Genomic DNA, 25,518 nt, shown 5'->3' on the forward strand with positions numbered 1-25,518 from the left:
GTTTCATAGAAACAAAATCTTTGCAAAAAAAAACCCCTCAGCCATATATAAGCATAGACATCAGGGCAATGAGCCACTGTGAGCCCGTTACCCAGATTCAGTCATGAAGGCCTTGCCACATGCGCTGTTTCTGCCCTGTGTTTCCTTCCTTGGTTTATCTTCCTTGGCAGAAGTATTCTAAGACAATCCACAGTCAACAGATCCTTAAAATCTGCATAATTAGCCAGATGTCTCACTTTGCCGCATGATGTTTTTATACCCAGCACAAGTATCAGCAGCTCCTCAGAGCCAGTCAGTATTCAGAATTCCAGCATTATCTCAGCCACATCATTTTACAGTTGCTTTGTCCCACCAAAAGCCAAATATGGACTGGATTTGTTTATTTATTATTGATTGTTTTACAGTGTTAGGGATAAACCCAGACCCACACATATGCTAGGCCAATACTCTACCACTGAGCCACATCTCCAATCTGTCACTGGGGATTCTATGCAGGTGCTGTATTACTGAGACATGCTCTGGCCTTCATGATCTTCCCCAAAACAGCAGTCATAACTCTAAGTGTATGAGATCGGGATGGCAGAATCCATTTATTCCTAACCCAGGAAGTGTGGGTAGCTTTTAGTTTCCATCACAGTGACACAGTACCTGAGAGGGATCATCCTCAAGGACACATTTATTTTGACTGACAGCTTCAGTGGTCTCAGCCTGTGGCTGCTGTCCCATCACTTGCACCCATAATAAGGGAGGACATCATGGCACAAGTATGTTGTGCTATAAAGCTGCTCACTGTCCACTGGCAGAGAGACAACAAAGAGAGAGACAGAGAGAACGTAGAGGAGCCCTCATCCCTACAATGCCTTCAAGGGCATGCCTTGTATGACCTCACTGCCCCTCACTCACCCCACTTCTTTAAAATTCCACCACCTATATGGAGTACACCTTCAGCACCTGATTTTGGGGGCAGATCAGAGTGAAAGTTTCTTATTCCAATGCCTGTGTATAAGTGTGTATTCTTGAAAATATAACCAGCCCGGCAAGCCTATGATTTGAAGATGTTTTGTTTTTGCTTAAGATGAAACTAAGTAAAACCATGTATTGAAAGGGATATAGAACTGCCAGTGGCAAGCTCATACAGACAAAGATTATAGCCACGTGCCTCAGGAGGCTGAGGCAGGAGGATCGCAGTTTCAAGGCTAGCCTGGACTACATAGAGAGACCCTGCCTCAAAAAAAAAATAAGAAAGAAAGAAACGAAATTCTAAAGACAGGTGTGCAAACAATGGACATTTGAGCCAACAGACCCACAAGTCCACTCGGGTTTCAGCTGTGTAGAATTTACATGTTAATTTCCGCCGGTCAGATGCAGTGGTGGCAGGCTGGGTTCTGAGTAGTAGCCACAGGGTCAGGTGTAAGAGGCTGGCCAGGGGTACAGCCTTGAGGCTGTGGAGCCCTCATGAGGCACATGCAGGCCAGTGATCCCAGCTGAGCGTCCCTTAGCAGAGCAGCTCCCATCTGTGTTGCCCACCAGCTCAGCCTGTTTTGACAGCTGCAGCGACTGGAATTCCTTTCATTTTATTAAGTTAGGCTGGTGGCCACTGTACTGGATAACACAGGTCCAAGCAGAGAGTTCTACTTGGCAGGGTGGTGTGTGAGACTAGCCTAAAAGAAGGAAGAAAGATGTCTTTCTAGAGGCTTCTGTGTCACTTTCAAAAGCTTTAAAGAGCTCCAGGGGTAAAGTGAGGGAGAAGGTCAGAAGTGGGGGGGGGGATTGAAAGGTGTACAGAGCTGGGTACCTGTCTCTGGGTGCCCATGTCTGGGTGTGGGGAGCTGGATACCCATCTATGGTGGGCCCTGGGGTCTCTACCCATGCCACTGATGCCCTCTCTCCCTGCAGGATGACACAGAACCATACTTCATTGGAATCTTTTGTTTTGAGGCTGGAATTAAGATCATCGCTCTGGGCTTTGCCTTCCACAAAGGCTCCTACCTGAGGAATGGCTGGAATGTGATGGACTTCGTGGTGGTGCTAACGGGGTAAGAGGGGACTTCAGGGTCTTGGGGGATTTCACAGCTTGGTTAGCATCATGGCAGCTTGGCTGGCAAAGTGTATGTGTAGCCCAGGCTGGGCTTGGGGACCTGCACTCTATGTTGTCTTCACCCTGCCTCCTCTGCATCTTAAGTCATGTATTGCAGTGGGTGCTGTCTGCTGCCATTAAAATGATGGCCTCTTGTAGCTTCCGTGGTGCCTCATACACATGTTTGTGTAGTTCTCACAGTAACTCAGGATAGCAGGAGACACCCCATTCCCAGCCCACTGCCTAGGAAGGCTAACCAGAGTCACTTGGCTCCAATCAGTCACCTGCCACGCAGTAGGGCTGGGATTTAAACGTGTGAATGGGGGTACCGAGGGCCCTCCATGTGCGCATGTCTTCCTTTGCTTGGAGATGTACTTTTATTTCATCGTGATGACTGTGTTGAGGATTTCTGGGTACTAGGGATCATGGTTTGGACTTTAGACAGGTTCTGCCCATCTTTAAGAGCTTTTTGGACCTGGATACAGGGAATGAAACCATAGTTGAAAAGTGATGTATATACATAGTTTCTGCCAGAGGCAAGTATGAGGTGATGTTAGCGCTGCAACAAAAACTCTCAGACAGGAAATGACCAGCACAATAGACTCTCATTTGCCACTCACTAAAAGTTGTTGCTAGTTTATGCTCTTGTGTCCTCCAGTGATTGACAGGCCAGAGCTCTTGCCACATTGTGACTTCTCACTGTCAACCCAGCTTTCCCCAGCCTCCATATCTGTTAGTGTTAAAATACAGAAGGTAAATAAACATTGGGGCTCCTGGAACAGTCTGTGGGGCTGGGAAGAACCTGGCCTTTGTCTTCTCTGTTCATACGCTGGTTAATGGGGCTGATTAGTAGGGCCTTGCATGTATGAGGCCCTAGGTTCAATCTCTAGCACTGAAAGAAAAAGCATGCACTGGCTACAGTCCAGTCATGTGGCCATGCATCCTCCTGCAAAGGGAAGTATGAGGTTGTGCTTAGAAGCATGTGGAAGTGAGTGTGGTACCCGTTCTGATTTCATTCTGTTGCTCTGACAAACACCATGACCAAAAGTAACTTGGAGAGGGGGACTTATTTCAGCTTACAGGTCACACTCCATCACTGAAGGATGTCAGGGTGAGCACTCAAGGGGGATCTGAAGCAGAAACCGTGGAGGAAGGCTACTTGCTGGACTGCTCTCAGGCTCATGCTCAGCTGGTTTTCAGTTTTCCAGCCCAAGCTCACCTGCCCAGGAAATGGTGCTGGTCTCTTCCACATCATTAACAATTAAGACAGTCCCCCACAGACATGGCCACAGCCAGTCCAATATGGAAATCCCCCAATTGAGACTTCCCTTCTCAGGTGACTGACTGTAGGCTGTGTCAAGTTGACAGTTAAAGCTGTCGAGAACAGTGTCTGTAGCCAGTCTCTGCAGGGACTTCAAGGACTCTTGTTAGACCCCAGGGTAGATCCAACCATCTGGAGCTGACTCCTGCTCCCTCTCTGCGCTCCCCTGCCCTGAGTCCCTCAGCTGCCATGTTCTGACATCCCTCTTCATCAGACAGCCCCCTGCTCCTCTCTCTGTTGATGCTTTGTCCACCCCAGTGGCTCTTCAGACCTTCTGCTACCCCAGGTCCTGCTGCTTTCAGTGAATGTCACATGTTTTAGTGACTCTCTTTGTCAAACCACTTCAAGGAAGAGGGACTTATTTCAGCTCATGGTTTCGGAGAATTTGTTCCATGGTTGTCAGGCCCCTGTGCTCTTGGACAGAATTCAGTGCTGACGGGTTTGTGGGGGGCTGTTCTTTATAACTCAGTTCCAAGAAGAGTAAGTTGGGGGGCGGGGGAAGACTGCCCGGGGACCCTTTTTCCCTGTCTGGCCCCTCTGATCTTTCACCTTGCCCAGCGATGGCCACATGTTGTGAAGCCGTCAGTCAATCCATTGCTCAGGTTAGGACCTCAGAACCACCATCTCTCGAGTGGTCAGAGACACAACAGAAACACAGGAGATGCGTCCCCAATTGCCCAGCTGCTCCTTTCCCTTTCATTCTGTTGTGTGAGTGTATAAGTGTGCGTGTGCATGTATGTCTACATGAGTATATGTGTGTTAACATGAGTGTGTATGTTTGTGTGCTTGTGTGTATGTATGTCTTTGTATGTGTATGAGCACATGTGTGTGTTTATAACTGCCTATATATGTGAGTGTGTGTAGGTTACTGTGTGTGGATGCATGTACAGGAGTGCTTATACATGTGTGATTGTGTAGGTATGAGTGTGTGTGCATGAGTGTATTTCTGTGTGAATATGTGTATATGAGTGTTTGTGTGTGCTTGTGTGTATTTATGTTGTGAATCTGTGTGCGAGTGCCTGTACATGAGTGCATGTATGTGAATGTGTGCTTGTAGGAGAGCATGTGTACATGGTTGTGTGGTTGCATATATGTGAATGTGTACATGTTTGCATACATGTGAATGTGTGCATGTTAGTGTTTGCTTGTGTTTGTGCATCCATGTGTCTGCATGAGTGTGTGTGCATGAGTGCATGTATATGAATGTGTGTATAAATGTGTTTATGTGACTGCGTGTACACAAGTGCATGTTTGTATGTGTATATGTGTATGCCTGTGTGCATCATACCTGAATGCATATGTGTATGCATGTACATGAGTGTATTTGTAGGTGTGTGTGTGTTTGTGTATGTGTTCCTGCACCTATATGTGCTTGGGTATGGAGGCCAAAGGTCAACCTTGGCCGTCGCTCCTCAGACACTGGTGGACAGTGAGTGTTCTTTGGGACTGTGCATCACGCTGACCTAGAGCTCACTGATAGGCTAGGCTGACTACCCAATGAGCCCCAGATCCCCGTGTGCGCCTCCCCAGGGCTAGGATTATAATCACAGGTCACTGGGCTCTGGGGATCTGAGCTCAGGCCCTCTTGGGTAGTGGGTGCTGACCGACTAAGCTAGCCCTGCCCTTGGGTTTCTTATCTAATCAAGCTGATAATCAAGTTGGCTAGCTCTCACGGTTTAGACCCTGAACATGTTCTTCGTCTTCATAGTCATCATTTTTGTTTTTGTTTCAGGGCAGTATTTGTCCCTAGAGGACACTTCTCATACTGGGCTATATGTACAGGTATTCTGGTGTGGCTGGCATGTCATGAAGACCCTGGGCGAGGCCTACAGGTTGTGTGTTCACTGCATGTCTGCAGTCCTGTGATCTGGGCCCTTGGTTCCTGGGGCCTGAAGTGGCTTCAGTTACTTTTCTCCTCCATTGCTAGAAAGCTCATCTTGAAACAGCCCAGCAGACTGACCATGTTATAAAAATGTATTACAGAAGCCCAATATGGTGGTGCATGCCTTGAATCCCAGCACACCTGGGAGGCAGAGGCAGGTGAATCTTTGTGAGAGGGAGGCCAGCCTGGTCTACATAGTAAGTTCCAGGCCAGCCAGGGCCACATAAAGAGACTCTGTCTCAGAAAACAAAACAAGGGGCTGGATAGATGGCTTAGTGGTTAAGAGCACTGGCTGCTCTTTCAGAGGACCCAGGTTCGATTGTCAGCACCCACGTGGTGGCTAACAACCATCCATAACTCCAGTTCCAGGGTATATGACGCCCTCTTCTGACTTCCAAGGGCATTGCATGACATGGGTGTGCTTACATACATGCAGGCAACACACTCAATAAATAAGATAAACAAAACAGCAAAGGACAATAAAGGAACTGGAATGTAGCTCAGTTGGTAAGTGCCTGCCTAACACACACAAGGCCATGGGTTTGATCCTCAGCACCAAATAAACCAGAGTGATGCTCCTGGGATCTCAGCACCCAGGAGAAGAAGGCAGGAGGACCAGGAGTTCAAGGTGATCTTCAGCTGTGTAAGCAAGTTTGAGGTCAGCCTGCACTACAAGAGAACCTCAATAGATTAGATGGATGGACAGATAGACAGACAGACAGGTAGATAAAAATAATCAGACAGTGGAGCTAGAGAGATGGCTCCGCAGTTAAGAGCACTGACTGTTCTTGCAGAGGACCTGGGTTGGGTTCCTAGATAGCAGCTAAGAGGTGTCTGTAACTCCAGTTCTGGCCTCCATGGGCATTGCACACCAAGGGTGCACTTATATACAATGCTGGCAAAACATTCATACATATAAAATAAAAATAAAGCTTTAAAAAAATCAGACATCCAGCCAGACGTGGTGGCGCACGCCTGTAGTCCCAGCATTTGGGAGACAGAGGCAGGCTTATCTCTGTGAGTTCAAGGCCAGCCTGGTTTACATGGTGAGTTCTAGGACAGCTCTGGCTACAGGGAGACCCTGTCTCAAAAAAAAAAGAAAAAAAAATCAGACATCCAAAAAGAAGAGAGAATGAGGTGTAGGAGCTCCGGGTGGGTTCATTGGGTGATGACCATGACGGGCCCTAGTCTGACTCTGGGACACAGTGCCACACAGGAGGCACAAGTCTTTGCTCTCAGCACATGTGGGGGTGTAAGCACTCAGTAAGGCAGGAGGATTGCAAGCACAAGGCCAGCTTAAGCTACAAATTAAATTAAAATTTAAATGTATATTGCTACTGTTTTGCATGCTTAAATTGTCTTCATACATGTTCTGTTCTGTGGCCCTTTGCACTCTGCCATGTTGGTTTTGGCTGTAGCAAAGTAGAGTCATGGTGGAAAGGCATTGTGCGTCTGGGATGCTCTTGGTGGCCAGGAAGCAGAGAGGTAGGAAGGGCTCGGCGGTGGGTGTACCTTCCAGCTCTACTTTGCAACCTGTTTCTTTAACCAAGACTGCTTTCTACTCCTCAACGCCTCCCCATAACTTCAAATTATGGGTAGATGGGGAGCTCTCCAGGGCTGGAGAGATGGCTCAGCGGGAAGAGTGCTTGCTGTGAGAGCAGGAAGACCTGAGTTCAAATCCTCAAAATCCACAGAAAATCTGGGTGTGCCTCTGACTCCAGCACTGGAACATGGAGACAGGTGCCTCCTGGGAATTCACTAGTCAGCCAGCCTGGCGGGCATACACCACACACACACACACACACACACACACACACACACACACACACCCTACCCCACACAGCTAAATGGGTAGAATACAGTAAAATAATACTAATAAAATACATGGTAATACAATTTTAAAGTCTGAGTTCATTGCTGGATTAGCAGATCGATGAGCTCAGACCCTGGGGACCCAGTGCCTCAGTGGCTGGACCCACTATCCAGGGACCAAGCCTGCAACTCAGGAGTTGTGGGGGACTGTCATTCCAAAGCGCCGCTTACTCTGCAGTCCTGACATGGAGTCCCCAGAGGCTCAGCCTTCCTCCCAGCTGGTCGACGGCAGGACCCGGGGTGGGGGGTCCCTGAGCCTGTAGAGATGCTGCAGTTGTGTGTTCATGAGCAGGTATCTTTGGTCTGCAGTTTTCAAGTGATTTTTCAGGAGCTCATCCCTATCAAGCTATGAGTTGTTACCGTCCTATACCCTCTGTTCCCTGCTCCCTGGTTTTTCTTGTGTGTTGACCCAGTCAGCCATGCATCCTTACCATCCGGTAACTCCATCTTCTTACAGGCCTGGTTCTGTCTCTGGGCTTTCTCAAGTCTCTGTTGGGCTGCATCCTGGGAATGATGTGGGGAATCTTAACCCAAAGACCCAGCCTTCCAATCAGGGCTAGAGGTGGTAAAATCAGCCCAGAGTTCTGCCTGCGGAACCAGGATTGGTTTGACATTGAGACCAGTGGAAATTTAATGAGCACTGTCTACTTAGCTGACTGCCTCTGGTCCCCAGTAGCCCATAGCACCTGATCAGCATTTGCATTTCAGGGACCGCTAGGGCCTTTTGTCTTCTTGTGGGAGCTTTGGTGGGAAATACCTTAACCACAGATTTTTTGTTTGTTTGTTTGTTTTTGCTTTTGTTTGTTCTCTTTGAAGTTCAAAGTCATGGAGAAATTCTGATTTTGTGGTTCTTATCAATTCCATTTTAGGTGTGCTTTCTTTGTATTTGAAGTTCTAAGGGTTAAAACAAAAACATGTAAGACGGAGATTTAAGGAAGGTGGACAGGGTGTCGGGGGATGTGGATTTGTGTCTGAAATGATAGACATTGTTGTGATGCTCAAGTAGACATGACAGACAGATGGTAGATCGGTAGGTGGATAGGCAGACATGATAGATGCATAGATGATAGACATGATAGATAGATAGATGATAGATAGATGGCAGATGATAGGTGATGGATAGATGATACATAGACAGACATAATTGATAGGTAGATAGGTAAATGATAGAATGATAAATACATGATAGACTAGACAATGATAGATAATAGAGGATATATAGATAACAGATGAGAGCTAGAATGGTAACTAACAGGTGGATAGACAGGTGATAGGTTGATCACAGATAGATGATACATGACAGATGGGTAGATAGATAATAGAGAGATGGATAATAGTAGATAGACAGACTGAATATTAGGTAGATTGAATGAATGATTGACAGACAGGCAGATGGGATGACAGATCATAGATGACAGACAAGATAAACAAAGCCATGCAGATAGGCTGTTGTGTGCATGTGTGGTATATGCTTGTATATGCATGTATGTGTAGGTGCGTGCATACATGTCTGTGTGCATGTGGAGGCCAGAGGTTGATGTCAGATATCTCCCTCGGTCACTGTTCACCTTTATTTTTATGAGATGGGGTCTCACGGAACCTGGAGCTCATGGCTAACACAGGCTGGTTAGTGAGCTGCAAGGAACCTGTCTCCACCTCTCCAGAGCCGGGGTTGCGGCACATGGAACCTCACCTGGCTGTTTATGTGGGTGCACAGCAGGCACTTTACCCACCAAGCCACCTTCCCATCCCCCAAATAAGTTATTAGATAGATAGATAAATGATTGAGAGATAGATAGGATGATAGATAGGTGAACTGGATGATTGACAGATTGTGGAGCAATAGGGTGATACTCAATAAATAGATGCTAGTCAGGCATCATATCTACCTCTCTGTGTTTAAGAGCTCAGATAATATAGATGTGCTAAGAGAGCACAGTGGGCCAGTGAGAGGTCTCAGCGAGTGAAGGTGCTTGCTGCCAAGCCTGACTACCTGAGTTCCATACCTGGAGGGAGAGAACTGATTCCCCCAGCTCTGACTTCCACACATGTGTGTGTGTGTATATGTGCACCTGCACACAACACACAAAATATTGAATTAATTACTTAATTAAAGAATAACAAAAAAAGACAAGAGACCATGGACTTTACCATAGCAGAGGTGAAGACAGCTGTTGGTAGCCATAGGCCTAGCACTGAACCTGACACAGGGCATGTGCTCAGTAAAATAAATGATTGTGCATTTTGAACATAATACCTTTGATCATCAAATGTTCTGAAAAATTTACTCAGTGGTTTCAGAAGATGGGGACCATCGATTGATGGAGATAGACCATCCAGAGTGTTTGCTTCATCTGTGCGGGTCCCCTGCACTGTGCCTTAGCCTGTGGGGCATTGAGCTCAGCTGTTGTGCCAGTCCAGAATCCTCTAGTGACGGACTGGGGGAGTGGCTCAGCAGTAGAGCTCTTGACTAGAATCCTCCAGTGAGGGACTGGGGTGTGGCTCAGTGGTAGAGGGATTACTGATCATGAGCAAGGCCCTGGTTTCATCCCCTGTACTTGGAGAGCATGTGGGATCCCTGGTTCCATTCTCAGTAAAGCAAACAAAACAAACAAAAAATCAGAAAGAAATAGAAATGGAATCTCATAGAGAATTCCCACCTCCTTGGCCTTTGTTGCGTTGTTGAACAAAGCCCACAGGGATCAAAGGGCTTGATGGGTCATGTATTTCTCATGCTCTCTCTTACCTGATCAGTTGAGGAAACATGTAGCACATCCTTCCCTTCTCTTCACTTCCCTTGCAGCTGCTGCCCTGAGTTACCTGCACATACAAACAACATCTAGAAATCAACAAGGAGAGCAGCATGCTGACCCACACGTTGTCCTAACAGCTCCTACAGAGCCCTGCCACACTGTATTGTGCCATCTCCCTGAGGTCGTGTGTGGTGAGGTTTACTGAGCCACTTCCTGCCCCTTACTTCTGGCACCAGGCACTCCAGGCTCTCACTTGTCACATCACCAGCCTCAGCTACCTTAGTTCTGTCCACTTTTATTGAGCATTTACTGTGTGTGCCAGGCATCACATCAAACATTTTTGTGCAGTACCACATTTTGGCCTCACAAGCCTTTTCACAGATGAACCTGACATTCAGAGGGGCGTAGCTACTTGTGCTGGTTCCTGAAGTGCCTCAAGAGCTCAGTCACTCTGCTGGGAAGCTGCCCTCAGCCATTGCCTCCCTGAACCCCAGTTGAGCTCTGACCCAGATCTGTGTTCAGCCCAGTAACCTTGTGTACTATTGTGGGTGTGTTTATTTATTCATTTATTTTGTTCGTGATATCCAGGATGCCTTACACATCACACATAAGCACGCTACCTCGAGCTAAGTCCTCACCCATTTTGTTTGAGACAAGGTCTCACAAAATTGTCTAGACTAGCCTTGAACTCACATTCTAGTCAAAGTTGGTATTGAACTTACAGTTCTCCTGCCCCAGCCTCTTGAATAGTGGGGATTCCAAGCCTGTTCCCCATCCCCTCTCTGATATCTGGTATGATCCTCTAAGTACTGCTATTCTCTCCAAAGGTTCCAGAGGTTAAATAACTTTCCCAAAGTAACCACCTGACAATGGTAGGTGCGGGATTTAAACCAAAGCAGCTCAGCTCTGGGTTTAGATCTAGTTACGTGAGTGTTACATGATTTCCCCCAAAGTCAAGCTTACCAGAGAAGTCAGCTTGAGAACAGATGCATGATTTTGACATCAGCTGCCTACCTTACTCATTGCGTTTATCCGACTCCGCCGTGACTTGGCACTAAGGTTTCCTGGCAAAGCATTTTCAAAATCCATTCATCTCTTGAGCTACAAGAAGGAATTGGGGACCCCTCTGTGAGTCCCAGATATGGAGTGAAGACAACTATCTGAATGGAAAGGATGAAAGAGGGGCTGGAAATCCAGACCCCGGTCCCTTGTGGGATTTGGGCTCCATTGATACTTATAGGTGCAGAAATCTCTCTCCCTCTCTCTCTCCAGTCCTTCCTGCCTACCCTCCCCCCTTCTGCCCTCCCTCCTTCCAGTTCTCCTGCCTGCTTTCCCTCTTTCCTTTCCTAGTGGGTCACAAGATTTTAGTACAGGAAAGGGTAGAAGTCAGAATGAATTAAAGGCACAGATAAGCCAGGTATGGTGGCCAGGAGGCTGAGGCAGGAGGGTCCCTGAGTTCCAGCCCAGCCTGAGCTATACCTTGAGATACTGTTTCAAAACATAAGACAGGCTTCATATGACTCTCTACTTAAAAGCTCATGATCCTGCAGGTTGGTAATTTAGGCTGTGCTTGTACTTCATTGTCCCAGGTGAGTTCTTCCTGCCTGATGCTGCTGGCGCTGGCTGGTATTAGCTGGTTCAGGATGGTGCTAGCTGGTACTTGCTGGTGCTGACTGGTGCTGGCTGGTCTTTGCTAGTGCCAGCTGGTCTTGGCTAGCCTTAACTGGTGTTTGGTTGTCTTGGCTAAATTGGCTGGTCTTGACTGGCGTGACTGATCTTGGGTTGGTGCTGACTGGTGTTAATTGGTTAAGGATGGTGCTGGGTGGTGTTACCTGGTTCAGGATGCTGCAAACTGGTCTTGGCTGGTGCTGGCTGTTTGTGGATGGTGCTGACTGGTCTTGGGTGGTGCCTGCTGGTGCAGTGTGGTATGTGTTGGCCTCCCCTGGAAGGTTTTACTCCACATGGTCTTAACCTCCAGCAAGCTGAGTGCCTGCTCGTGTGGTATGGTATATGTTGGCCTCAACTGGAAGGTTCCACATGGTCTTACCCTCCAGCAAACTAGGTGCCTGCTGGTGTGGTATGGTGTATGTTGGCCTCAACTGGAAGGTTCCACGTGGTCTTACCCTCCAGCAAGCTATCTTGGTGCACTCACCCAGCACAAGCTGGGTTCTAAGAGAAAGATGCTCAGGACTCTGGAAGCTTCTCTCAGAACTGTATGCCATCAGTTTCAGGTTGCTGATGAAAGAGATGGAAGAGCTCAGTTTAGACTCCAGAGGGTGAAGCACACCTTAATTCTTGGTAGGAGGCATTCGCAGTGCAGGGAAACTGCCCACTGTGCCCCAGGCCGTGACTTCTGCTGCCCTTTTCTCTACACCCTCTTCCTTACAGCCCGACTCACAGTCACAGGCCGATGTGTCATTAGTGCCTCACTACGTACACAGCATAAAAGAAAAGTGCCAGCAGACCTGGGCTAGACCTGCCATGGCCACCTGGGGAGGAGGAGAAGGGACCTCACGGGCGCCCTCACGGCCTTACTGCTTGGACCCCACGTCCCTGCCATGCAGGGCCCTGATGGAGTTGAGGGTGCTGGCTTCTTGCCCACTATGCTGACCCAGTGGATGTGCCACCAAGCTCCCCTGTCCCTCTGTCCTCAGGGCTTTTAAGTTTGTTGTTCACCTTGTCACTTTCTCCCTGATCAGGACTGGACAGAAACTGCTCTGATTCCATTGCTGAGGGTGGAAGAGGCCACAGCTGGGGAGACCACTCCTCCTTCCACCTCAACTCTCCTCTTTCTGTTCCTGAATTATTTTCTAGAAACCTCTATCTCTCTTGCCTCCTGCAATGCTAGTTTCTGGGCTCCCAGGCCAGGGGAAGATTTGTTTTGGAAACCAGCATGAATTGAGCACGTGCTGTATTCTAAAACCCTTTGCACACCTTATCGCCTTCCCTTGTCCTTAACACAGATGAGAAGATGAGAAAAAGATGAGGCTCAGAGAGGGGCTCCATTCCCCACAGTCACACAGTCAGTCGGAATGTGGCCACATTCTCAGTCCTGCAGAGCCAGGCTTCCCTCTGCCCACTGTCAGATATTGAAGGGAGAAAAGTGTCAGAGATGCAGCCTGCTCCATTGGCAGCATCCTGCCCCAGGGCCTTTGCATATGGCACTTCTGGGGTCTGAGCCATGCTGTTTCCCTTGTTTCTGGCCAGCTCTTACTCAGATAGGATATTTAAAGTATTTAGCATGGGAGTGGTGCAGAGCAATTAGAGAGGTTTTGTTGTGTCCTGCCTGCTGTGCCTTTTGTCTTTGTTTGAGAGGGACTCTCAGGTTTAGGGAACTAGATGTTTCTATCCAAGAACAAAGCAGGCCTGGCCTGGCTGGGCTTAAGATTGTGTGAGGTCAGGCGCGTTCAGGTGGGGAGGTCGCAGATAACACTTGTTTAGTGGTAGGAATTGTGTCTACCCTAGGAAGCTGTCCTTAACCTGCCCACCCCATGCCAACTCCCAGGCCAGCTGAGACCCTTCTTTTCTGTGTGTGTGTAGATGCCAGAGGTCTATCTCAGGTGTCATTCTCCAAGCACCATCCACCTTGGTTTTTAAATTTTAATTATTATTTTGTGTGGATTCAGTTCTCACTTTCCACTTTTACATGGGTTCTGGAAATCAAGCTTATGTTGTCCAGTTTTATTATTGTTTGTTTTTCTTTGTGTTTTGAGACAAGGTCTCTCACTGACCAGGAGCTGGTTGAGCAGGCTAGGCTGACTGGCCAGCAAGCCCCAAGGACCCATCTGTCTCCATCTCACGAGCACGCCACTACCCAGCCCTTTTTACATGTGCTTGGTGATCAAACTCAAGCACTTTACCCACCTAGCCACCTCCACGGATCCCACATTCCTTCTTTATGGCCACCTGGTAGCATCTGTGACCCTGTGTTTAATGAGTCAATCTTCTGTCTTCCTGTAAGGGTTGAATCCCAAGCCTGCAGGATCTGAAGATGACACTCAGTAACAAGTAGTATCTAAGGGCTCAGTGTAGAGCACCTGCCTAGAATCCCCCAGTGAGGGGCTGGGGATGTAACTCATTGGCAGAGCACTCTGGGAATGAATCAGCTATGAATTCTTGGTGGCAATGGGTCCCCGTGGTGGTGGTCTGCTGCCTGGCTCCTTTCTCTCTGCATGCTGTTCTGTGACGGCCTGTACTTCCATGTGGATCAGGAGGCCCCCTCTAGGGACACCTCTTCTGCCTTGTATCTTGTTCCCAGGCTGCTGGGAACACTGGTGCATCAGTATTTGAGCCCCTGATTTGAATTCTTTGGAGTGTATGCCCAAGGGTAGAATGGCTGAACCTTGATTCTTACTAACTGAAAGCCATTATTGGGCTGGGGGAAAGGCTCAGGAAGTAAGTGCTTTCCATGCAAATGGGAGGACCTGAGTTCCAGTCCCCAAAGCCCATGGAAGTGCTGTGTAGGCATGGTGACCTGCCTGTCATCTGAGCAGTGAGTGTTCATGAGAGGATCCCTGGAACAAGCTGGCTAGGCTGCAGGGCAAGATCTGGATCCCTGAGAGCCTGCTATAGTGCATGAGAGAGTGACTATAGACATTGGCCTCTGTTCTCAAAGAGCACGTGGGCACACACACGTGTGAACACCCATATATACCACACATGTGCTATACATGTGTATGAAAATTTATGGGTGAGTGCAGGGTCACTGATGGATGCTGTCCTTATAGCCTTTGAAACTAGAAATCTGGGTCAGGCCACAGGAGGGTAGACAGCTCTCAGGTCAGTCTCCGTCACGCTGCTCTTCTGATTGTGCAGTCACTGATTTCTTTGTGATGAGCCTATGCCTACGCATGGGACCTTTTGTGAGTCTGCCCCTTTAATATCATTTCTTACCCCCCCTTTCCACCTTTTCATCCCTTACAGCCCCCCCTTTACTCTCATGCCCGTATTTTCTTCCTCCAAATTCTACATATGGAGAAAACATGCCATGTTCATCTTTCTGAGGCTGGTGTACTTAGCAGCATTCTCTCCAGCTCTGTCCATTTTTCTGTAAATGGCGTAATTATGTTGTTCTTTGTGGCTCATACTCCACCATGTATCTGTTTTCTCTATCCACCATTGTTGATAGAGCTCTAAACTGGCTTTGTACCTTCATTGTAAATCGCATACAGTAAACACGGGTGCTGGATTCTCTGTGCTGTGCTTAGTCCTCCAGTAAGAACCCAGAGTGACAGAGCTAGGTCACATGGTGTTCAGTGTGTGCTGTTTGGGGGGTATGTGAGTATGGTGTGTGGTGTGTGCATAGTGTGTGTGTGTGCACGCGTGCGCGTACATGTTAGTGGAACTTGAGGCTTCACCGATGCTAGGTAAGCATTTGGTGCTGAGCTATGTCCTCAGCCCCTTCGCACGCGTGCGCGTACATGTTAGTGGAACTTCACCGATGCTAGGTAAGCATTTGGTGCTGAGCTATGTCCTCAGCCCCTTTTGTATTTTATGGTTTTTTGAGACATGCTCTCATAGAGTTGCCCTGGCTAGCCTTAAATTCTCTCTGTAGCCCAGGCTAGCTTTGATTTTGATCTTTCTGCTTGGGTCACAGGCCTGCACCAGTAGACCTGGCTGATTTTCACAGTGACTGCACCAGTTTACATGCACACCAACAGTGAATACATGCCCTCTTTCCTACCATCCTTACGGTATCTATTGGTAGTGATTTTCTTTGCTGGCAAGGCCTCAAAAGTGCTTATTGCCTTACTTTGGCTGTGGAGTGGGAGGCTCACATTGTACCTAAGACACAATATCCTGAGTGCTGGGAGCCAGAGAAGCCAGGACAGGTGCCCAAGCACAGGGTGGGGAGAGAGCCACAGAGCTGGAGGAAGTGCTGAAGACAGTTGGGCTCAGGGACCCTGGCAGCAGGCGCATGAGTCACGGTGACATCAAGTTACTGGAGTTGCAGAATGAAAGTAAAGGCTCCATTCTTGTCCCCTTGGGTGAACTGAGGCTTGACATTCAGCGTAGTCCCCTGTAAGAAGCAGGAAAGATGCCAGCAGAGGCTTCTGGTGTTTGTACTCACTGGCTTTGGGGCCACTTGGACCCTCAAGTTTCCTTTTCTGTGAAATGGGATCATGTCTCTGGGTCTCTAAACATTCTCTTACCACTGTCACATAATGAGGTCACAGGCCCACTAGAGACTTAGCAGTAAATGTAGCCCCACCTTTGTGATGTTTGGGGATGATTTGGACAGGTAAAGAAATTTGAAAGGGGGCATGGTGACACAGGCCTGGAATCCCAGCTACTCAGGAGGCTGGGGCACAAGGATCGCAAGTTCTAGGCCAGCCTTGGCCACGAAGTAGAGTTTGAGGCCTGGGCAACTTAGTGAGTAAAAAATAAATAAAAAGTAAAAAAGGGATCAGCAAGGTAGCTCAGTGGGTAAGACGCTGCTGCTAAGCCTGACAACCTGAGTTCAATCCCAGAGACTCACAAGGTGGAAGGAAAGAACCAGCTCCACAACTTGTCCTCTGACCGCCACATTCACACTATGGTACACTCAGGCCCCTACACAATAAATAATGTAGTAAAAAGACTTTTCCAAAATAAAAATAAGCTGGTCGCAGTGGTACATGCCTTTAATCTCAGCACTTGGGAGGCAGAGGCAAGTGGATCTCTTTGAGATCGAGGCCAGCCTGGTCTACATAGTGAGTTCTAGACCATCAGGGGCCACAGGGAGACCCTGTCTCAAAAGACCTAAATAAATAAATATTAAAAAATAAACATAAGGCCGGGCGTGGGCGTGGTGGTGCACACCTGTAGTCCCAGCACTTGGGAGGCAGAGGCAGGCGGATCTCTCTGAGTTCAAGGCCTGCCTGGTCTCTTTAGTGAGTTCCAGGACAGCTGGGGCTTCAGGGAGACCCTGTCTCAAAAAGACAAAATAAATAAATAAATAAATAAATAAACATAATAGGGGCGGAGGAGACGGCCCCGGGGGTTAAGAGCATTTGCTATTCTTTCAGGGGACCAGAGTTCAATTCCATGTTGGGCGGCTCACAACCACTCACAACTCCAGTTCCAAGAGATACAGCATGAGGGTGCTGGCCTTTGTACACACCACACACACACACACACACACACACACACACACACACACACACGCATACACATAAAATAAAAATAATAAAAATCTTAGAAAAATAGCCAGGCATGGTAGTGCCTACCTATGATCTCCGCACTCCAGAGGCTGAGGCAGGAGGATCAGATGCTCCTAAAAGAGAATGGAGACAGGCACAGCAATAGCTCAAACAATTGAGTTTAGAGCCAACAAGGATTGAACACAGCAGGCCATCATACTAGGCAGGAGTGTGGTTCAGATCTCCCTCTCCCTGCTAACCCCTCCTCTGCACCTCCCCCAGGACTGGGGCTTTGTGTCTCTTGGAAGCCCATTTTACCCAGAATTCAATCTGTTGTGATAGATGTATAAGATAAAAGAATAGAGGCCTGTGAGGTGGCTGAGCCAGTACAAGTGTCTGCATCCAAGCCTGACCACCTGAGCTGGATTCCAAGGACCCACATGGTGGAAGGAGGAAGGAAGCTGACTCCTACATGGTGTCCTCTGGCCTCCACATGCATGCTGTTGGCAACCCCCCCCCCAAAGAAATGTAATGGAAAAATTGTCCCAAAAAGGTGCAAGAATATGTATGGGGGGTTAAGTCACCCTAAAGTTGAAAGTTCATTAGGGGAAATGAGATGCACTGTGCACATGCCCCTTGGAGAGGAAGTCCCCTGAGCTGGTTTGAGCTCCCCACCCCACAAAAATGACAAAATTTAGTAATAAAGAAGTGCATTTCTTCCAGAGTTCCTTCTTGAAAGGAGAACTTCATTAATCCGAAACCGTAAAGCAGTTCTTACTTTGCAAACAAGTCTGTCCAGGACCCCATAAACCCCAAACATTGAGTGCTGCACACAGGCCCTGCTTTGCAGATAGGCCTTCCAGACCCTTAGTGGGGAATGGGGCCCTAAATCCCCTACCCAACCCCCGTGACTCTATTTATACACAAAGGCACTTAAGCTCCCCTTGCTGTTTGGCCTGTGTGGCTACTTCAGACTCCCACTGGTCAGTAGTCACCTCCTTGACAAATAAAGGTCAGTTTGGATTGTAGGGGTTGGTTGCTTCTGTTTTCCACCTGCAACCCAACTCCTAACCCTAACATTTAACCCAGGAGAGAGCTCTAAAGTGCTAGAGAGCTCTGGGTTTAAAGCTCCTACTCCTAACACTTCTGCAGTGAGCCTCAGAGGCTTCCGCTCACCGGCCTGATGAATGGATTTAGCCTGGGGTGGGAGTAACAACTGGGAGCCCCTTCTTGGAGCAGACATTGACTCCCTTCACAAATGTCAACCACTTGGTTCACTAAGATCCTGCAGAGTATGAAGCCTTTCCTGTCCACACTGGACCAGTCAAGCGACCTCACAGCTAGTGTGTGGTTGCACAGGGAACTGATCCAGAGTCTATTCTAGAACATGCCATGCCCTTCACACACACCTCATTGGATTCCTCCAGCAGTTCTCTGTGGGTGGATCTCCATGGTCCCTATTTTATGGGGAGTGAGAGACTGAAGATCAGAGAGGTTTAGTAACTTGCCTGATATGTCCCAGCCAAGGACTCTGTCATGCAAATCCAGGGTAGCCTTGGACCTTATAGCCCAATGGCTAGTGACTCGGGGATTTTGTGTGTAGGTGAGAGCACATATTTGTGTGCATGTGTGTATATCACATGTGTGCATGTGTGTATAGGCTAGAGGTCAACACTGGATAGCTTCCTCAATCACTCCTCACCTTATTTTTGATGCAAGGTCTCTCCACAGGTGTACACCTTCATGTCCAGGTTTGCAAGGGTCCTGGAGATCCAAACTCAGTTCTTCCTGCTTATTTTGCTGCATTCTACCAGCCAGCTCTGCAGCCCAGGAGGTGGAGGTTTGCAGAAGCATCCTGTGTGCAGATAGATACCCCCAGGCTGTCTCGCTCTCCTGAGCAGCCATCCTAATCAGTTAATGGAAGGTAGCTGCTCTGTAGACCAAAATGCTGTGTTCCCCAAAGGCACAGTTCCCTGCCTGCAAATTCCACACAATGAGTCTTTCCTCTGTCAGGTGCTTTAGACAAATTCTGGTTTTCCCCAAATGTCGTGCTAAAGGAAAATAACAAATAGGAAAGAAATTCCAAGGCCTGGGGCAGGCAGAGGGAACCATTTTCTAAGACCCAGGTGGGCAGAGCGAAGGGTTTCCTTGGGATGGGAGATGTGGTTAGGAGGACTGAGCTCTGATCTGGTACAAGCTTGTGAATCAAGCTAGCAAGACAGTGGCTCTGTGTGCCTGAGTTTACTCACCTGTTAGAGGAAGAGAGGACCAGTGTCTGCCTCTGTTCCCATAGCTGATTTCCTCCTTGGCCATGTCTGATCTGCCATTGGCATGCCTGTTTCCACTCCTGGTGATGGCCACGCTTTCTGACCCTCATCCATTCTTTGCAATATTTTTGTGCCTTTCGGTGAATTGACTGCTGAGATTCTGAGCTGATGGTCCTTGCCTGGGAGGGACTGTTATACCATTATAGGATACTTGGAAGCACCACTGGTTTGTAACTATGAAAGGCTAGTGGTGGGGCATGGAGATGGCTCATTCTAAGTAGTGATTGCCTCACAGGCATGAGGACCTTAGTTCAAATCCCCAGCACCCGCATAAAAATCTGGGCACGGTGGCGTAGGCAGTAGACACAGGAGGTTCTGGGACTTACTAGCTCACTAGGCCATCCAGCCTAGCCTAGTTGGTAAGCCCTAGGTTCAGTGTGAGATCCTGTCTTAAAAGTTCCTGAGAATTGACACCTCTAGTTGTCCTCTGACTTCACACACACACACACACCCTCACCACCCTCACCACACACACCCCTCACCACACACACACACACACACAAGCATTTTTAAAAGTTCTTGAGGATTTCATACAATGTATTTGGATCATATTCTCTCCCTAACTCCTCCCAGATCCATTCTCAACCCCCTCCCCAACTTCATGTCCTCCCCCTTTTTCCAAGTAACCCGTGGAGTCCTATTTCTATTACCCATATACTCATGAGTAGGTCATCCACTGGAGCTTGGTCAACCTATCAGGGGCCACACCCTTAAAGCAAGTTCCCCTCCCTCCCCCAGAAGCCATCAGTTCTCAATAGTTCCTCAGCTAGGGATATAGGCTCATGAGCCCCTCCCCCTTTGTGTGACACTGTTCCTGGGAAGATGTGAACAGACACCTACTCGCCCCTGATAGGGAACCAATAACAGACCAAAGTAAGGATACCACTAGAGTCCAACTTGGTGAACCAATGAGTTTTACTGGGATTACTTACAGGAATGTAAGTGAGAGGTTACTTACAAGAGCAGAAGTGAGGCACAGACAGGAACATCCCCAAAGCCAAGCCCAGCCCAGCATAGGTGACAGCTCAGGAAAGCAAGACATCTGGAGCTCACTGCACAGCCCACAGACAGCTCTTTGGGCATCTGAATATCTCTCAGCAGCTGTGATCTGAGAGGATCTGCAGTTCTTAGGGCTTATATATGCCTGAGGAGGGAGGGGCCTAGCCACCCTGGTCAATTTCAGGGACTTCCGGAAGCTTAATGAGCTTCCTTGCAGGGCAGACTGTTTCCCCCCCCCCAAGCATCCTGCTGTTTAACTCCCTTTAGAACATATTGTTGTTTATCTTTCTGAATTTAGAGCATCCTATTATTTACCTGACTTTAGACCATCCTCTTGTTTACTCAGCTTTCTTCCAAGATGGAAGGATTTATCAGAATTGCTTCATCACACCCCTCCATGCTGGAATGCTAACTGGCTTGGTTTGGTGCAGGCAGAAGCCATGGTTTCACATCGGGCCTCCCTCACCTCGGGGTTCATAGGAGCTAACAGGGTTGGAGAGCACCAAGCCAGCTGTGGAATCATTACCAAGGAAGCACAGATACAGTCCACTAAAGGCACTCAGGCTGAGACAGGAGTTAGCTGTCCCTGGCCAGAGGTCTGGTATGTGTGCAGCTTTCCCCACAGTGACCGTCAACACGTACAGGCTGTCCTGCTTCTGAGGATGTTTCCTGAGCACTGACTTCTGCAGTCTTTATTGTATTTATCATACACACAGATGTCCATAAAGCTTCTATTAATGGCTGTCTCTAGCAACTGCCCAGATCAACCCAATGTAGCACAGCTTAGTTACTGTAAACTGCCTGGCACAGCCGCAGACCACAGTGTACAGTAACACTTTCCTATTGTGCTGCAGATATAACCCAGGCCAGGCTAGGCAGATGAGCCATGCCCTGAACCCTCAAAGGGGTAATTCTAGGCAGGGGCTCTACCACTGAGCCATGCCCTGAACCCTCAAAGAGGAATTCTAGGTTAGGGTCTACTGCTGAGCCATGCCCCCAGCCCCTCACTATGGGACTCTAGGCAGGGGCTCTACGGCTGAGCCACGCCCTACCACAGTGGTACTTACTTGGCAGGACTTCCACCTTTACATGGTGCTTACCAGACTCAGAGCTGACTCCTAAAAACACTCTTCTAAGGCTCCTGGTGGGTCTCAAGGGTCTTTGAGATCAGTTGCTTCTGTCCCCCTCACCTCTGCACTCTGTCCACTCTGGCTTATCCTGAACAGCCCAGATGGGCTCTGAAATTTTGACTCTCCTGCCTAAGGCCCCTATGAATTAGACTGCAGGAGTGGGCCCATAACCAACCAAACTGAGCATTAGTTACCCTTTCCCTGGCAAGCAGGGAAAAATTCTTCCTTTCTGAGATCTCCTCTTTCTCTGTCCTCTTTCAGTCCACAGTAAACATAATTTTAATTTCTGGAAATCCTCCCCTCACTCTCAAAGTTTCCTTTGCTCCAAGAGAAGAGCTGCCTTCGTCCTTCTAACTGCAGAAACAAAACAGTAGTCAGAAGGCAGTAGAAATGGATCCTCCCCACCTGAGGAGGCTGTGGGGTCCCAGCTCAGGGACCTGGCAGATTGGATTCTAGGGAAGGACTTCTTGCTCACAGCTGGCTTCTTCCTGAAGTTTCCAGGGGGCAGGGGGCACAGGAGCAGAGCAGCTCACTCTGGGGCCTTCTGGAGAGAGCACTGATCCCCTTCCTCACAGCTCTACCATCATCTTTCCTGTCCCAAAGCGTCCTAACCTCAGAGCATGGTTGGGTGTCAGTAGATGTTGGGAGAATACCCGAGATCCTGGTAACAACTCCCACGAAGGGCCTTGTCCTATCCCCTCACTGAGGTTTCCTCATCTGGCTGGCTGCTCCGCTCCTCAGGATCAGGGCCTTCCCAATCCACTCCTCATTGTCCAGTGCCTGAGCTTCCCATAAATGTGACAGGTATGCTGCTGTACTGAGATCCCAAACAGAGCCACCCTAACAGCACAGCGTTTTACTCCTCCCTCCTGCAGCAGCCCCATGGTAAGCCACACAAGTTGGCAGAGTGTTCCAGTTCCACAGTCATTCAGGAACTCAGCTCTCCACCCTCTTCTTGCCCTGCCACTGCTGAGTGTGTCTAATGTCATCTACATGATCAAAACTGACTTACCTTGTGAAGGTAGAATGCAGAGGCCAGGCACCATGTGTACTTGTCATCTCAGCTCTTGGGGCTGAGGCAGAAGAATCATGTGTCTGAGGCCAGCCTGTGCTAGATAGTGACACCCTGACTCAAAAAGCAAAACAAGGGACTGGAGAGATGGCTCAGTGGTTAAGAGCACTGACTGCTCTTGCTGAGAGCCTGGGTTCAGTTCCCAGCACCTACATGGTGTCTAATAACCATCCGCAACTCTAGTTCTAAGGGATCAAGTGCCCTCTTCTGGCCTCCTGAGGCATTGCATAACATGGGTGCACTTACGTACATGCAGGCAAAACGCTCATACCCTTAAAAGAAAAAGAAATAAAGTCTTATTTTTTTAAAGCAATATAAATGAAGAATACAGGATGAAGAGACCATCTCTTCACTGGAGTTTCAGGACCAGACATGATGCGTTTTTAAAATATGTATTTATTTTATTTTTAGTTATGTGTATCTGTGCTTGGCTATGCCAGCATTGTAAGTGCAGGTGCCTGCAGAGACCAGAGGGGTGGGTGTTGGGAACAGAGCTCATGCTTTCTGCAAGAGCAGTACATGCTTATAATTACTGAGCCATCTCTAGCCCCTGAACATGGTACTTGTTATTTCTGCTGGTAAACTATTGCTGCTAGGAATGCTGGGAAATGTAGTTTTGCCTCAAAACCAAAGGTGTGGCCAAAATTCCACTGCTGTTAAAGAGGATGCAGATGGGGGGGTAGTTTTGTGGTTACCCAGTGATTACTACCATACTTTAATTTTTTTTTTTTTGGCCTTTTATGAGACAGGGTCTCCCTGTAGCCCCAGCTGTCCTGGAACTCACTATGTAGATCAGACTGGCCTTGAACTCACAGAGATCCTCCTGCCTCTGCCTCCGAGTGCTGGGATTAAAGGCTTGTGCCACCACGCCGGGCTCATACTTTAAATTTTTATTTTTAAAATATTTGTTATGTGTATCTGTGTGAGTATGTGCACCATGTTTGTACAGGTGCCCACAGAGGCCAGAAGAGGGCATCAGATCCCCTGAGCAGGATTACAGGTAGTATAAGCCACCCAGTGTGGGTGCTGGTAACAGAACCCAGGTCCTCTGGAAGAACAGTAAGAACTCTTAACTGCTGAGCCATCTCTTCAGCCCCTCTCCCCTATATTTGTTAAATAAAACTAAAACAGTAGATAGGCATGGTAGTACAAGTCTGGATTCTCAGCACTCAGGAGGCTGAGGCAGGAGGATCATAAGTTTGAGGCCAACCTGGGCTACATATCAAGACTCTGTCTCTAAGCAATATCAAAAATATTAATTATTAATTAACAGACACAAATTGCCTGTGTTTATGTGAATGGCTGGTGTTTTGAAATCCGTGAGCAGTTTCTGAGGGTGTGGTACAGTGCCACTAGCTTCAGTCTCCCAGGTGCACAGTAGATCTCTTACACACTCCCACTTGTCTCGTTCAAATCCTGTACTTACAAACAACATCCCCCATCCTAAGTAACCACAGTTCCGCACTGCTTCCACTCTTTAAAATTGCACCTTGGGCTGGGGAAATGGCTCAGTGGGTGAGTGCTTGCTGTGCAAGAAGGGAGGGTCACTGGGGCTTGCTGGTGAGCACCAAGTTCATTGAGAAACCCCATCTCAAAGGAATAAAGATGAAGAGTCATAGAGCAGGACACTTGATGTTCTCTTCTGACCACACACATGGGTGCATGTACCTGAACATAGAGTGTGTTTATAGTCTCTCTCTCTCTCTCTCTCTCTCTCTCTCTCTCTCTCTCTCTCTCTCTCACACACACACACACATTATAACTACACTCATAGGTGCTTGCTTGCAGTATCTATCTTCTGTGCCTGGTGCTCAGCAAGATGTCACCGAGGTCATCTGTGTTGTTTTAGTGACAACTCACCCTTCTCTTCAACAAAATTCCTTCTGTTTTATTTCATTTGGTTTCGGGGGCAGGTTGCTTTGTAGCCCAGGCTGGCCTCACCCTGGTGATTTTCCTCCTTTGGCCAACTGAACATGGGGTGACAGGTGTGTGCCACCACCCCTACCCTCTCCTGACAGCTCATGTAAGCCCTCACCGCCCCATACCTTACTGGACCCAGGTGCCTCAGAAATCACACAAACTGCATACCTTCAGGCAGCACAACTTCCTACCCTCTTGTGTGCTGTGCTGAACTGTGCTGTGACCATGCTTCCTCTGCAGGCTCTGGGCACTTCCTTTCTGCCTCCATCAGCTCCAGGTGACCCTGGTTTCTGGCCGCATCCGTCTTGTGGTCACAGGGATATCTGCTCCTGTTCAAGGTCCCTCTTTCTGACTGCATTTTTTAGGGTCCCCAATATAATCAAGGCCTGAGCACTTCTGCTTGAATGCTTAAGGCTCATCTGCTGAGACAAAGTCAAACAGGACACATGGGCAGCTCCGGGTGGACAGGAGAGGCCATGTCTTGACACTGTTCAGCCCACTCCACCCCAAAGCTCTTCAGATTTGGCCTCCTGACCACTGGAGTCCATTCCCTTTGTATCTAACTTTGAAACATCTTTCCCCAGCATGTAATGTGAGACCTGGAAGTTTAAAATTTTTGTTGTATTTTAGTTGTGTATGTACATGCATGTGTGTGTGCAGTGTGCATGTGTATAGGTGTGTATATAGGTGTTTGTGCAGTTTGTGGTATGTAGTGTGTGTGTTTGTATGTGTGTGGTATATGGTATGTGGTATGTGTGGTGTATGTGATGTGTGAGTGTTTGGCATGTGTGTGGTATATGTGGTATGTGTGGTATGATGTGTGTATGTGGTATATGTGGTGTGTGTGTGTGGCATGTGTGTGGTATATGTGGTGTGTGTGGTATATGTGGTGTGATGTGTGTGTGTGTGTGTTATGTGATGTGTGCACCCCTGCATGCAGAGCAGGAGAGGACTTCTCAATCCCACTTTACCACCAAGAAGTGCCAGTGCCAAGACAAAAGCCTGTGTGGTCTGACTCCAGCTGGTGATCTAAAAACCTCACAT

The 25,518-nt window shown here is 48.2% G+C and overlaps 1 protein-coding gene across 1 annotated transcript in view; it reads left to right on the forward strand.

Annotated features, from left to right (window-relative positions):
- Cacna1a (calcium voltage-gated channel subunit alpha1 A) overlaps nucleotides 1-25,518 on the forward strand; it is a 252,884-nt gene that overhangs the window by 48,556 nt on the left and 178,810 nt on the right. The window contains exon 3 of the mRNA XM_029557367.1: nucleotides 1,897-2,036. Within this exon, the coding sequence (XP_029413227.1) occupies nucleotides 1,897-2,036 (140 nt within the window). The remainder of the gene's footprint in view (nucleotides 1-1,896; nucleotides 2,037-25,518) is intronic.

The sequence above is a fragment of the Nannospalax galili genome, unplaced genomic scaffold (assembly GCF_000622305.1).
Source record: "Nannospalax galili isolate Female #2095 unplaced genomic scaffold, S.galili_v1.0 scaffold47, whole genome shotgun sequence".
NCBI lineage: Eukaryota > Metazoa > Chordata > Mammalia > Rodentia > Spalacidae > Nannospalax > Nannospalax galili.